This window comes from Vigna radiata, chromosome 11 (assembly GCF_000741045.1).
Source record: "Vigna radiata var. radiata cultivar VC1973A chromosome 11, Vradiata_ver6, whole genome shotgun sequence".
NCBI classification, from domain to species: Eukaryota; Viridiplantae; Streptophyta; class Magnoliopsida; order Fabales; family Fabaceae; genus Vigna; species Vigna radiata.
The window spans coordinates 5,123,076-5,138,007 of record NC_028361.1 but is presented as its reverse complement, the minus strand read 5'-3'; the positions used below and the strand labels follow the sequence as shown (position 1 = coordinate 5,138,007).

At 33.4% G+C, this 14,932-nt stretch overlaps 2 protein-coding genes and 1 pseudogene across 2 annotated transcripts; all 3 read right to left on the bottom strand.

Annotated features, from left to right (window-relative positions):
• Positions 1-258: 258 nt before the first annotated feature.
• LOC106777834 (serine/threonine receptor-like kinase NFP) lies at positions 259-3,244 on the bottom strand. The gene has a single exon (XM_014665627.2). It carries the CDS (start codon positions 2,644-2,646, stop codon positions 718-720), a length of 1,929 nt encoding a protein of 642 aa, XP_014521113.1. The 5' UTR covers positions 2,647-3,244; the 3' UTR covers positions 259-717.
• A 458-nt stretch (positions 3,245-3,702) lies between these two features.
• Positions 3,703-7,712, bottom strand: LOC106777833 (pentatricopeptide repeat-containing protein At5g66631). The gene is made up of 2 exons (XM_022787364.1): positions 5,417-7,712; positions 3,703-4,071 (listed from the first exon to the last, which is right to left on the bottom strand). The coding sequence occupies exon 1, from the start codon at positions 7,479-7,481 to the stop codon at positions 5,499-5,501; it is 1,983 nt and encodes a 660-aa protein (XP_022643085.1). The 5' UTR covers positions 7,482-7,712; the 3' UTR covers positions 3,703-4,071; positions 5,417-5,498.
• Positions 7,713-11,295: 3,583 nt separating this feature from the next.
• On the bottom strand, positions 11,296-13,335 carry LOC106776640 (annotated as a pseudogene).
• Between the last annotated feature and the right edge of the window lie 1,597 nt (positions 13,336-14,932).

Here is a 14,932-nt window from a genome sequence, read left to right as displayed (position 1 = left end):
TATTGTAAACCTAGGGCCATATTATTGTATTGCACAAATTTGCTTCGTCACTTCAAGCATCATCATAAGTAAAAATGCATCTGTTCCTAAGAACTACATTTTTACTACACAAATCAACTATGACATGCTTAAGATATTTACTGTCTATCTAAAAATTCTCAGTTGTCTAGCTAACTGTTTTAAGATTAGCTAAAAAGGCAACCACCATTTTAATTTATCAGTATCTCTATTGCATGTAAAAGCCTTTTTAAGGTCTTCTTGCTAATGCTAATCCTCTCCAAGTTTCAACATTCTCAATTGGGTCTTATGTCCAACCTCGTGACCAAAAACAAAAAGAATGGATGAATAGATTCCCGAATTCTGTCTCTGCAACATTGTGATTTGAGTATGAAATATGAGCTTAATGCAAACACAGAAACATATAATTTAAACTTAATTGAATTTGTTTGTACATGCAATAAGCAACTCATTGTTTGATGCACTTTCAATTGTCATCCATAAAAAGTACAGAGAAGCAAGAAAATTTAGTCTGAAGTGAGCTGCAATTGCTATTCGTTTTGCCAACTCTACCTCAAACATTAAAGAACAACAGGGACGGAAAAACTAAATGTTGAACACTCCCCGTAAACCAAGTTCATCATTATTGACTAAGGTGAAATCATTATGTAAAAAAAAAATACCATCTTGGATTTGAGAAACTGGATTGGCTTTACTCAATCAACGAGCTGCGATGGAAGTGACAATTTGAGTAGCTTCTATATCTAATCCAGAAGAAGTCAAGGATCTCTCCAGTCTCGAGGAAGATGGTTGAGTGAGAAGGGAGAGACTAAGTACAATTTCTGCTAAGGTTGGTCTGGACAAAGACTTGTCTGCAGTACAATTCACTGCCAAGGAGGCCAAGCTGAGAGCATAATCAATAGGATAATAATTTTCTAACTTAGGATCCATCCATTTTCTGAGCCTCTCCTCTCTATTCTCTTCTTGATCAAAGATCTTCCAGATTTCCTTCCACAGCATAACCACCTCACCATTATCTTTGGTTGTCATGGCTTTCTTGCCAGTAAGTAATTCTATCAGAACCACCCCAAAAGCAAATACATCTATTTTTGACATCATGGGGTTGGTAAAAGTTCTGGCCATGGAAAAATTTGCTATCTTGGCCTTGAAGTTAGAGTCAAGAAGGATATTACTGCTGGTGATGTCCCTGTGGACTATTCTTGGATAAGCATGTTCATGCATGTACTGCAGACCCATGGCAACATCCACTGCTATGCTTATCCTCTGGCACCATGTAAGCGTGGTCCTTGAGTTTGATGTCTCTGAACAAGACTTGGCGAAAAGCCAGTCATCAAGAGACCTATTTTCAGCATATTCATAAACCACAAAACAATTTCCATCATTGTCTGATGAGACACCCATTAGTTTCACCAGATTTCCATGGCTCACCTTCTGCAGAATTTTCAGCTCCTCCGTGACATCTTCCTTGAATCTTTTTATTGCTAAAACCTTCCCGTCTATGTTAGCCTTGTACACTGATTCCCCAATCTTGCACTGCTCACTGAGGTTCATGGTAGCTTCCAAGATTGCACCAGTTTCATACATGGTAGGCTTACTTACGTAGCCTGAAACTCCAGAAAGTAGTTTATCTACAGTTTCAGCTGATGAGGCACTGCTATTCAAACTCTTCATTTTCAGAAAACATACATACACCAGTAATATTGCTGAAACCACAACCAGTAGTGTGCATCCCAGACTGATACCAATTATGACTGGAAGACCAATTCTGTGTTTTCTTCCATCTGAAGGAGATTGAATAAGATCTGGCAAGCGTGTAACTGGGATCAAAACTGGAAGGTTGTTTGCGGCAGTGAAGTTTTGACCATAATTGTTTTCACTTAATATGTCCTCTGGTGAAGCACCAAACTTGTTGCTTACGAGGGAAACATTGTCACTGGGTTGCCACACGTGAGTGATCAGGTACTTTATCCCTCTGTCAAGCTGGTTCTTTGAAGGACACTTGCAGAATAAAGGAATTACAACTTGGATGCCTACTGGCAAAGTATATGGACTTAGACTGGGGTTTAAATCCATCACTACATGCCAATTTGTGAGATTCTGGTATGAAGTGGTTGAAATAAAGTAGAAGCTATCACCTGGGTTGATTTCATAGGAGATATTGGCGAAATAGCGGTTTCCAGTGCAGCCACAGGTTACTGGTATCAGTAAGACTTGGCCTGGAATCAACTTGTCTTCCTCACTCTCTATGTTGCTGGCTCTTGCAATTTTCAAAGGACTCGTGTCAAATATATTAGATACGCTGGTCACACTCAAAAAATTTGGAGACTGAGTTATGTATGTCACATAGGTTTCACACGAAGGAGGTGAATCGGAAGGGCATGAAAAGTTTGTTCCATTGGTCTGTTCTGATTGAGCTGCAATACAAGTGAAAAACAGGAGTACAACATAAATAATCTGGGCACGGAGAGAAAGAGAAACAAACAAGGCAGCCATTGATGTGAGGTTGTGATCAAATGTAAGTTGAGGTAGTCTACTGTCAGTGGCAATCGTCTCTGTTGATATGTAGAGTTCTTTGTCAATAAAAGTATCATTTGGTATAATATAAAAATATGGTCCTGTTTGTTTCATTAGCTTTAACTATATTTCCTTTTGGCTGTCCGAATCCTAGACACAGTGGACACGTCAATATTTATATTAGACAAATTGTATGAACTTCATGCGCATGATATATAAAAAATTGGCAATAGGGTACTGTAATGTCAAATCAAAGCTTTGGACGGCCAGTTAATGTTCCTACCAGTTCTATCTATGCACGATGTTAGCCAGCAAGCCGACACCAAATCACCAACTAAACTTGCTGATATCTTGGGATATGGGTAGGTTTGCTCAGACTTACCAAGACCATTATTAGCGACTGTAATTTACACATGATTCAACATAGTAATAAAAGGAATAGACTTCGAACTAACTAAAACGCTTATCAAATGTTGTTATCAGATGAAATATCAAATGATACTATCAGATGTGACTTATTAAACGAAATTATAGAGTAAGTTTAAGGAAAGAAAAGTTCGGAAGAAGTTATAAGAACTGAAAACAACATCGGATAAGGCGAAAGGATAGGAACCAACAATTTCACACCAAAGGAACAAAACTGATTCTGTGTAAGTTTAATAATGCAAAATTTACGATGAGTCATAAAGAGCTTGGAGGATCTCTAATGCAAAATTTCACACCCTTTTATAATAATTTACCATTTAATATCTACTAAATTTTGCTCAAATAATAATCTCTTATAACATCCATATTTTTATAATTTTATTTATGTTTCATCTTTTTAAAATTTAAAAATTGATTTAATTAATATAATGAAATACCACATTTTATTCTTAATCAATAAAAAAAAGATAATCATGACTAAGCAAAAGGAAAAATGTCATTAGCTGCAGTTTACACTCTTTCTTTTGGAGTAAGCATCCTCTAACAGAACAGTGATTCAAAATCATGTCAGACATTTAATTTTAAAGATAAAATCGGAGATAAACAATATAAAATAATGGGATTGTAGTTGCAGTAACGAACCTGTATATCATTGACATTCTTTATATGTTCCCCATTTATGGAACATAGCCAAGTCTTATGCAATATAGTTTATCTTGGCAACACAAGCTCTTTAAAAAAATCATCCATTTACTCTTGAAAGTAAATCACCCATTTTGTCCTCAAATTGTTACCTTCCCTTCTAAATAGTCTTAGAAGTAACAAATAGTTTAATTAAGTTTTGAATACTTATTAATTTACTCTTTAAATTGATGTATTAGAGTAAAGTCCAAGAACCCATTTGAAGGTTAGTTTTTCAACATTTAATGCATTACTTACATAATTTCTAATGCTTTTAAGTAATTTTCCTTACTCTAAGAACCATTGACGAGAGAACAATATTTCATGGACCAAAGTGATGATTCACCCAAATGCCGTCCGTATCTGTTTCTCTTAACGTTGTTCCGCCACCCTTTCTTTCACCACCCGAGTGCATCCCTTGTTTATTCATAACTGAAATTTGTAACCAAATACTTTCGTAAGAAAAATAAAAGGAATTGAAAATTGCCACAAGATAACCAATAACAATTAAAAAATGATAATTATTAGATGCCCTGCAAATTGTATAAGTCAGCAGGCGACTGAATGCAGGTTTCCACACGTTAAACAAAGAGCTTGATTGAGTGTATACAACGAACGATTTCGTAGCCATAAGAATAAAGGCCCACTTCTGAGTATCAACCCACGTCCTAGCCTACATAAGATATTTAGAAATCTAATTGTTTAATGTCACTTTAGGTCCCTATTTTTGCCCAGAATCTCAAATAGATCCCCTTCTTTTTTTGACGTCTTAATTGGATCCTTATTTTTGTAAAATTGAATTAAATAAAGGTTTTCCGTCAAATTGATCAAACGTGGTTAAAGAGGGTGTTATATGGCATGCTGACAGTGTAGTTTTTATTACGTGACATGTTGACAGTATACATGTGTAAGGGAATTTGGCATGCTGACGTGGCATGCTAACACCCTGGTGGTCGGCCACTTGGCCTGGTGGTCGGCCTGGTGCTATTGAGACTGACCGAACAGAAACCGAACGGTCTTTAACACAAGTCGTCAATGTCATCAATGTCTTGTTCAAGAACAAACCGAATGCTCTTTTGACACAAGTCGAATGGTCATCGATGTCATCAATGTCTTGTTAATGAACAAACCATCGGTCTGATGGTCGGCTACTCGGTCTAGTGGTCAGCCTGGTGGTATTGAGACTGACTGAACATAAATCAAACGATCTTTAACACAAGCCAAACGGTCATCAATGTCTTGATAAGGAACAAACCATTAGGCTGACTATCAGACTGAATGGTCAACCACCAGACCGACTGGCCGACCACCTGGCCAACCATCAGGCCGACCACCAAGGTGTCAGGCTAACCACCAGACCGAGTAGCCGACCACAAGGGTGTCAGCATGCCACGTTAGCATGCCAAATTCCTTTATACATGTATACTGTCAGTATGCCATGTAATACCTTCGTTAACGGCGTTTGATCAATTTGATGGAAAGCCTTTATTTGATTCAATTTTAAAAATAGGGACCTATTTGAGATTTGGGATGAAAATAGGGACCTAAAGTGACATTAAACCAAATCTAATAAATACAGCAACCTAAACTTTTGTAGTCAACCTCACCGTCTAAAACAACCTCCACTGTTGTTTTCAGGATTTTAAATTATAATCCCAATTCCGATTGCTGTCACCACAATCCTTGACATTGCAGAAAAATACATACTAATGCGTGACAGGAGTTGTTGTCATGGAAATAAAACAATTATGAAATTTTTTTAAAACTTGTTGGTCACCTGTAAGAGTGTGTGCTGAGATTTCATGTGCGAAGGAATTCACATCCATCGTATAGGCCGATGGATAGCTCTAGCCCCCATTTTAAGCAAAAGAATTAGAATAAATATTATAAACTCTTGTGAGATCCGCAGAGCTGACAGTCCATTCATGACCCTGCAATACAAGTGGAAGAACCGTATTTATTTCCTCACAACTCTCTTCTACTGCTGCAGCCTCTCTTCGTCTCCCCTCTTTCCAGAGACTCTTTACTAGCAACTCTTTGGTGGCAGAGTCAGGCACTAAACCAGAATTCTTCATGTCTTCAAAGAGCCTCCATGCTAGTGCAGCTCTATTTGACTTGCAATAACCTTGGATTAATACCTTAAATAAATAAGCATCTGGCTCTAGACCACTCTGTCTAATCATTGCAAAGAGCTTTTGTACTGTTTTTATGTCCCCAAGCTGTGAAAAGTAGAGCATTAGGCCTGAAAATGTCTGGATATCTGGGCAAATACCATTTAAAATCATGTCATCAAGCATATCCAAGGCATCGGAGTTTCTTCCACACTTAGTCAATGTTCTTAGAAGAGACGAATACAAAAGCATCAGGTTTACATTTGATATGGGACCGCAAAGTATTCGATCGTCATTGAAAACCTTCATAGCAGCATCAGCATTTTTTGAAATCCCATAAAAGTCAATGATCAGCCTGATGGTGTTGAATGGTAGTCTCATTCCCTCCATTCTGATCTTGGAGATGAGTGTATTAACCAAGTCAGTACGTCCATGGCGTGCAAGTAGGGTCATGATTCTTTGTACCGTGTATATGTCATGAGTAAATCCACTTTGATTAGCAACCCAGCAGAAGAAACTCCATGCAGCTTCTGGTGTTTTGAAATTTCTAAGCATCTTGCAGACCAACCTTGTTGTCCACACAAAGTTTGCACCCTCTAGTGCTGCTACCTCATCAGTATTCCAATTCCGCAAGGCACTGGCCAAAGCCCGTGGGTCCAGCCATGGTTTTAAATGAACTCCATCAACAAGATCACATTGACTAGCATCATTTATATTCTCGTCTTCAACCTCATTCTCATTCTCATCATCATCCCCGTCACCACCATCAACAGAATAACTTACACTACCGACTCTCTCATCTGGCAAAATTCCTCGCAGTAATTGCTCCTTATCTTCAAGAATTCCTTCCTCTTTCATCTTGTGCAGCAACAAACTCACCCCTCTACTAGGAAGTATTCCATCAACCTGCATTTCATCAACTAAAATTTTCACTTCATCAAACCGTTTGCTACCTACAAAACCCTCTAGCAGAACGGAGTACTGCTTCAAAGTGCGTTTGATCCTCATCAAAGGCAACAGATTAAACACCTCCAATGCTTCCGATAACTTCCGGGACTTCACAAGGTGCTCGATTATTATAGTGCAGCTCCTGCAATTCGGCAGAGACCCTTCATCAATCATCCCCTGAAAAACTCGTACAGCCTGCGAGTCCTTACCCATTTGAGCATAGAGAGCCATAACAATATTATATGATTCAGTGCAGAGATGGTTGCTCTCGAGTGTATACTGTTCCCACACTTGAAGGACAGTGTCCAGGTCCCCAGCTGCAGCATGCCACTGCATGAGATTCATGAAGCTGATCCGAACGGTGCCGAATCGGTTGGATTGGATATCATCGATGAGGGATTTGAGCGCGGAGCTTCTACCAGCCTTCGCAAGAACAGTTGCAAGTGCATGGAGCGTGTGGTGGGTGTGGGAAAAATTGGAATTTTTTTCAAGGGCATGAACAAGGGAAAGAGCGGAATCGGCAGAGGGGGAAGAACGAATGGCATGAGTGAGCACGAAAGAGTCAAAAAGACGGTGGTTTGTGAGAGAGGGAAGAGAGGAGTCGGGGTTTTTAGAGCGTAGAGTGAGTCTAATGGAGTCAATGAGTTTGGCACGTTTGAGGTAGTGAGAAACTTTTGTGGGAAACGGTTCGCGACGACGGCCATATGGACGAGCTTGCACTTGCGAGCTTAACCTGTTCAACAGGTTAACCTCGCAAAAGAACGACCTCAAGTGTATCCGCATTCAGCACTGCCAAGGTTGTTTGAGCTTACAATTCATAATCCAGGAACCGTTACTATTCTTCGTCGGGGTGACACAAATAATCAAACACTTGGTGTGCGAGGCCGAGAATGAGCCGATACACGGGGCAAACGAATTACACAAACCAGGTTCAGCGGGCTCAAATATTTCTTTCTCGATTGGTGTGCATGAAAAATCCAAACCTCTTTTACCAGGCCCAACGATAATGGGACATCCGTGCATTCTGTTTTTGCAACTGCTTCCTGCACCCCCATCAAATATGTAAAATACCAAAAGTAACTTTATGGCTTATTTAATTGGATAATGATATTTAGATAACATTTTTTTGACAACATTTGAGCATTGTGGAGTAATTTTTGACCAATCACAGATTGACACATAATCAATGTTTAAATGTTGTCAAAAAAATGTTATCTAAATATCATTATCCTATTTAATTAGATCCTTTTTCTTTTCACCTCCTTCTCCTTCCCTGTGCAGCCTTGTGTTCTCCCTTCTACCCACTACGTGGATAGTTGTATTTTCTCTTCTCCTATAAGTATGTTGTCTTTTGTTGAAATTTTTGGCATACGTTTGGAGTATTGGAGAGGTTTGCGGTCGTGTGGGAAAGCCCCTAAAATGGAAATTCTGAAATGGAATCGAAAATTCAACCTCAATTTAATTATGATCAAAATTTGATTGAGTCACCTTGGTCAAATTTAAGTCAAATTCAATGAAGATAGTTATTGTCAAATTTAATAGAATTGGTTTGATTAAATTTTAGCTTAAATTTTAGTTGAATTTAGCTAATTAGGTCTTGATCTTAAATGTGTCAAATTCAATATAGTTAACATCAATCCTTGTTTCAATCAAAATTTGATTGAATCAACTCCAATTGAAAATCGACCCGAATTAAAATTTAAGATTGATTGAATCGACGTTTATCAAATTAAATGATAATTTTAAAGACTTTCAAATAAGTAAAAAATATAAAATAAAATAGTTTTAAGTTAATTAGTAATTAATTGAACTACAACTTTAAAGATTTTTTTTAAACTAAACTATAAAATTGATGGAATTTAGATTTTAATCTAAACATTTTTAACATTTTTTATATAGTAAAGTATAGTTAATTGATAGTTGGATATAATTCAGTTATTTTTTTTCTCCGTCTTAGTAAAAATGAATGTAAAAAGTTGTACATTTTGACAGTATAGAGACGTAAGAATGTAATATATGGGTGATGCCATTATAATACAACGAAAAATTTTGTTGCTAATAAAAAAATATGAATGGATCCACTTGTATAAATTAATTTGAAATGTGTAAAAAGAACAAGTGAGAAGATGAGAAGAAAGAAAAAGACGAAGATGAGGTGACAAGAATCATAGAGGCAATGACAGAAGTAGAAATGATAGTGAAAGTGACTGAGTGAGGTGGAAAAGGAGAAAGAGTATAGACGCGACCATGAATGATGAAAAGAAAAAAAAAATTAAATGAAAGAAAAAAGAAGAAGAAAAAAATAAATCACAATATTATTTTTATTTTAAAATAATTTTTTAATATAATTTATTTTTCAAGTTATTTTTGGTATTTCCTTGTATATATATTCTAAGGATTTGTGAATTAAAGATTTCTATTAATCTTTAACGATGCGGTAAGTTTAATTTCAAACATTATATAAGAGGGATAGTTCAAGGTTTAAGACTTATACTAACCATTTTTTTCTATCACTCCTTAGGGTATGCTTTGTATTAGTTTTATATCATTGATTATGATGTTCTAATGTATTTTTTATTCAAATATATTATTTAAACGTTTGACTATATAAACTTTCAAAATGGAAACAATGTTGTTTTTAGTTATTTATCTTTTAATTTATTTTTTCTTCTTTTAAAGAAAGCATACCAATCAATTAGATGGTTGTTGGCTATATTGTCTAAACAATAAAACACGCCATTTTAATTTAATAGATTCTAAAAAAATATACTTATCATATTTATTAAAAAAATTAATATTAACACAAATTTTTATTATAACTTACGAATATTCTATGTAACGTAATAATTAATATTTATAATCTGAGATTTAAATTGAAAAAAAAAACTTAATTTCTCTGAAAATTAATATCTTACATACGTTATTGGCACTAAAAATGATTTATTAAAATAAATAAATTTTATAACATTTGGTATATATATATATATATATATATATATATATATATATATATATATATATATATATATATATATATATATATATAATTGATCTCATATACTTGTTTCTGGCTGTGTCCCTCGCACGCTTGTATTACCACGTAGTTCATTTGATTTTAGAAAAAAATTAAAAAGACCTTCATATATTACTTAGATAGAAACATTATTACAAAAGTAATATATTATACATTTCTACTTACATAAAGTTAAATATCTGATATAGAAAAAGATGCTCTGACATTTTTAGAATTAGTTAGTAAATATTTTCATATTTATTCTCCGTAAGATTGTTATTTTAGGATTAAATTTTCATTAGATATAAAAAAAATTATTTATACATTGGTAAATAAATAAATAAATAAATAGACGTTGTGTTTCATTCGTTGCTATCACAAGACAACATTTTCTTTCTTCTAGTATGCAAAAGAAAATTTCTGAAATGAAAGAAAAATATGATACATGATGTCATTTTAAAAGCAATAATAAAGTATTCCAGTATTACTACAGAACAAAATATGTTATATATGGTGCGATATTGTTAAGAAATAACTTTTTTTTTTTAAGTATTTTAGGGATTTGATTTCTTATATTTTCATATATAGAAATTATTCATTCTTCAACTAAAGGTTTAATTGATTTTTTTTTTACTTAGTTTCACTGTAATGTGTTAATTTGGTTTTATTTTTCAAAAAAGTTTCAATTTTGTACATATCTAGTATAATTTGTTTCAATTAAGTTTTTTCTATTAAACACGAGTAAACAGAGTTAATTGTTTTGTGATATGACAAAAAAGTATGATAACTTAACATTATCTTAGTATATTGTTTGTGATGTATAATTAAGGTTTACAATTGGAAAAAAAAAGTTAATCTTAATATAATTAATGTTTTCGAGAAAGAAAAATGAATTTGAACATTTGTCACAAAAGATTATTGGGGTTTCGAAGGGCATTTGGGGATTTTAATTCAAAATAAGTAAAATTCAATTCAAAATTCTACTTTTTAATGGGAGCAAATTGAATTTATTAATATTAGTTTTTACAAACTTCATTAAGATGTTCAAATGTAACAACAATATATCGACGAACGATGTCATATTTATTAACAATAATACAGCTAAAATTTAAGTATAGGTCTGAGGTTACGTTGTAAAAATTGAGAGTTTGATATTCAATTGATATCAGCTGGATATATATATATATATATATAGAGAAAGATAATTATATAAAAAGAAAAATACTAAGTAGGTTTTATTTCTATATATATATATATATATATATATATATATATATATATATATATATATATTAAAAGTAATAATTTAAAAATACCAACTGTGTACCCAATAGATAGATGGTGCAATATGGTATAAAGGGGAGGTTTTATTTTGGACAATAATACTTTAACAATTCTTTTTAATAATTTTTTTATAAAGGATACGTGTCACAATTCTATTGGTTTGTTTGAATTTATTCTAAAAAAATATTTGAAACGGACCAATCACAAACTACTACGTATGTGTTGTCAAAAATTGTCAAAAAAGACTTATTAAAGAGACCTTTTCCATTTTTATTTTCTTAGGAGTTGATAAAGACCAAGTCAGGGATGATAAAGAGAGGGAATTAAACGCAATTGGTTTTCCCTACTAATAACGACTCCGAAGTGTTCAGCCATATCCATATCCTCAGCTTTCATATTATCAGGTAGTTCCCAAGCTGAAGTGATAGAGTAAGAGAGCCAGAGGAAGGATAAGGATAATGATATTTAGACAATATTTTTTTACAATATTTGAACATTGATTACGTGTCAATCTGTGATTGGTCAAAAATTACTCCAAAATAATGTTTATGATTATTATTATTGATCGTGGAATAATTTTTGACTAATCACAGATTGACACGTAATCAATGTTCAAATGTTATAAAAAAATGTTGTCTAAATATCATTTTCAGATAATGCTTGCCAAACCAAATGCAATGCCTGGGCACATTCTCCTTCCTGCCCCAAATGGCACATACTCATAGTTGTTCCCTTTGAAATCCACGCAGTTACCTTCAAACCTCTGTGGGATAAACCTCTCAGCATCACTCCAATATTCAGGATCTCTTCCAATACTCCATGCGTTTATCATAACTCTCGTCTTTTTCGCTATTTCGTATCTACCAAGCTTTCTTACTTCACTGCATTCTCTAGGGAGCAACAAAGGAGCTGGTGGGTGTAACCTCAACGTTTCTTTCATCACCAACTTCAAATAATTAAGCTCCTCTACATCACTTTCATCAATTCTTTTCTTTTCTCTAAATGCTTCTCTTATCTCACTTTGTGCTTTCTCCATCACTCTTGGGTTTTTCACTATTTCTGCCATGATCCAGTCCAATACTGACGCTGAAGTATCAGTTCCCGCCACAAATATATCCTTTGGTCAAAACATTCAAAAATTTTCAAAAACATTCAAAATTGTATAACTTTGTCGTAATTTTGTGCGCAAAGGAAAATAAGGAGATAAACACGTACTGTCACATATATTAGATTTAGGAGACAAGTGTTCAGCGTATTTACTAACCAATATCAAAGCTTTGATTTGTGTCGTCGTCATCTTGAAGTCGGGATTCTCATTTTGTTGAATTCTGAGAAGAACATCGACAAAATCCTCATCCTCCACTTCAACGCCGTCTTCTTTTGCCTTTTTTCGTTTTTCTTCATGTTCTTTGACAACGTTATCCAATACCTCGTCAACCTGCTTCTGCAGATTCTCCAATTTTGCCCTCTTCCCAGTTATGAAATGTATGAATTTCAACGAAGGAAAGAGATCGACAAAACCAAATCCTGCCGCTTCTTCTATCACTCTTCGCATCAGAGGCACGACAAATTCTTGGTCCTTATATTTTCTACCAAAAGCTGCCCTGAAAACAAAATCACTTATCAAGGAGTAAATTTTATCAGTAAGATTGATGGTGAACCTGCTGATTTTCGAATTGAATCTATAAACTTTGCTGTCTCCTCTTCTCTGATGAAAGAGAAGGACTTGACCCTTTTGGCGCTAAGAAGCTCCAACGCATATTTTTTTTAGGACGATCATATTTTGACAACTTTTTTTATAACGGAACACGTGTCATTATTTTATTGATCTATTTGAATTTATGTTTAAAAAATATTTAAAACAGACCAATCATAAACTGCCACGTATGTGGTGTCAAAAAGTTGTTAAAAAAGTGTTGTTAAAAGAAGTTTTTCTTTTTTTATTTGTCTCGAGTAATCACCGTATGGAGCAAAAACAATATTCTTTCCTCCATAGGACAAAATGTCACCGAAAACAAATTGAGGCCTCTGCACAAAAGCAATATCATTCGTTTTCATTATTTCCTTGGCCAAGCCGGGGGAGGATGCAACCACTGTAGAAATTTCACCAAGTTGGAGGTGCATGAGAGGTCCATATTTAAGAGCAAGCTTGTAGAAAGCACGATGTGGAAGTGAACCTGCTCCTGATAGTTGATGCAGGTTGCCTATGAAAGGTAGCTTCTTTGGAACGGGGGGGAGTTTCTGAGAGTCGTTAGGTTTTAGCTTGTAATATTTTGCAAACCAATTCCATAGAAAGAAAAGGGAGATGACAATAACCAAGAAGTTGGCTTCAGCTTCCATGGCTTTATAGGTTACAGTCTGTTAAGTGTTTGTGTTGTTTGCCATGGCCTGCTTCCTATTTTATAGAATTTTCGATCCGCTTCGACAACAATTTCACTTTTTTTTTAATGGAAGAACAATAGTTTGGGCGTTGAAATTCCGTGAGTACCTGTTAGTTTTTCTACATTTTACCTAATATCTACAAAATATAAAAAATAAAAATAATAGGAAAATAATCAATTTATATTTTAACTTCGATATTTTCACATTTTCTTTCAATAGCCTGCCTCTTTTTTATAAGGAAAATAAGGAAAATGATATTTTGATACCAATTTTTTGACACCATTTTGACACTGCATACATGTCAAAATGTGATTGGACGATTTCAAATTTTAAAAAAAAAACTTTGATTTTTTTCTTCTAAATATGCCCTTCTCTCAGTTTTTTTTAATTTGAAATTATCCAACCACGTTTTGACACGTATCCAGTGTCAAAATAGTGTCAAAATATCATTTTCCTTTTTATAACTCTTGTTTAATGAGATGTGTCCACATCCCAGAAAAATCTTATTCCATAGCATTGACATGTATTTACAAGAACAAAAGTCTTTTCTTATGAGCCTTATTTTTCGCATTGCATGCATATGAAAATTTCCATTCAGTTAGGCAGGCTAACATTATTACATATATAAATTGATATATAAATTAATCGGAACTATCAGTTCATATTTCATAACTTAAATTTAAAAAAAAAAACACTAGTTTTTCTTACTTAATTAAGAAACTTTTATAATATATAACACACTACACTTACCTCAAGCTAAGTAACTCTAAAAAAACTTACAAACCACATAACATTGATCAAAGTGAGTCTTTAAAACTATTGATCAACAAAGAACTAATAAAAAAAAACACACATATGAAATAACTCTTGTGTATGGCATGTAACTAAGAATTAAAGGAAAAATGAATAGAAATTTATTTATTCTATAAAAAAAATTGATCGATAAATAATGGAAAATGTATTACTCTGATCTTCTAAATATTTCTTAATTGTCAAACAAATTATTTAAGAGTAAAAACAATCTTTAAGAGAAGGAAATGAAACTCAAAATGAGTTTTAGAGATATGAGCATTGTTTTAGATAATGAGACTAATTTATAAAATTATATTATATCACATTAAAATATTTTAACATAAAAAAGTATTTGGTCTCATTATTTTAAAATATTTATCAACTCTATACTTTATATTCTTATAATCACATTTTATTAAAAAAATAATATTAACACAAAATTTTATTATAATTTATGAATATCCTATGCAACGTAATAATTAATATTTATAATCTGAGATTTAAATTGAAAAACATCTTAATTTCTCTGAAAATTAATATCTTACATACTATTTTAGTTATTGGCTCTAACAATGATTTATTAAAATAAATAAATTTTATGGCATATATATATATATATATATATATATATATATATATATATATAATTGATCACATATACTTGTTTCTGGTTCGGTCCCTCGCATGCTTGTATTACCACGTAGTTCATTTGATTTTAGAAAAAAAAAATGAATAAAGGCCTTCATATATTACTTGGATAGAA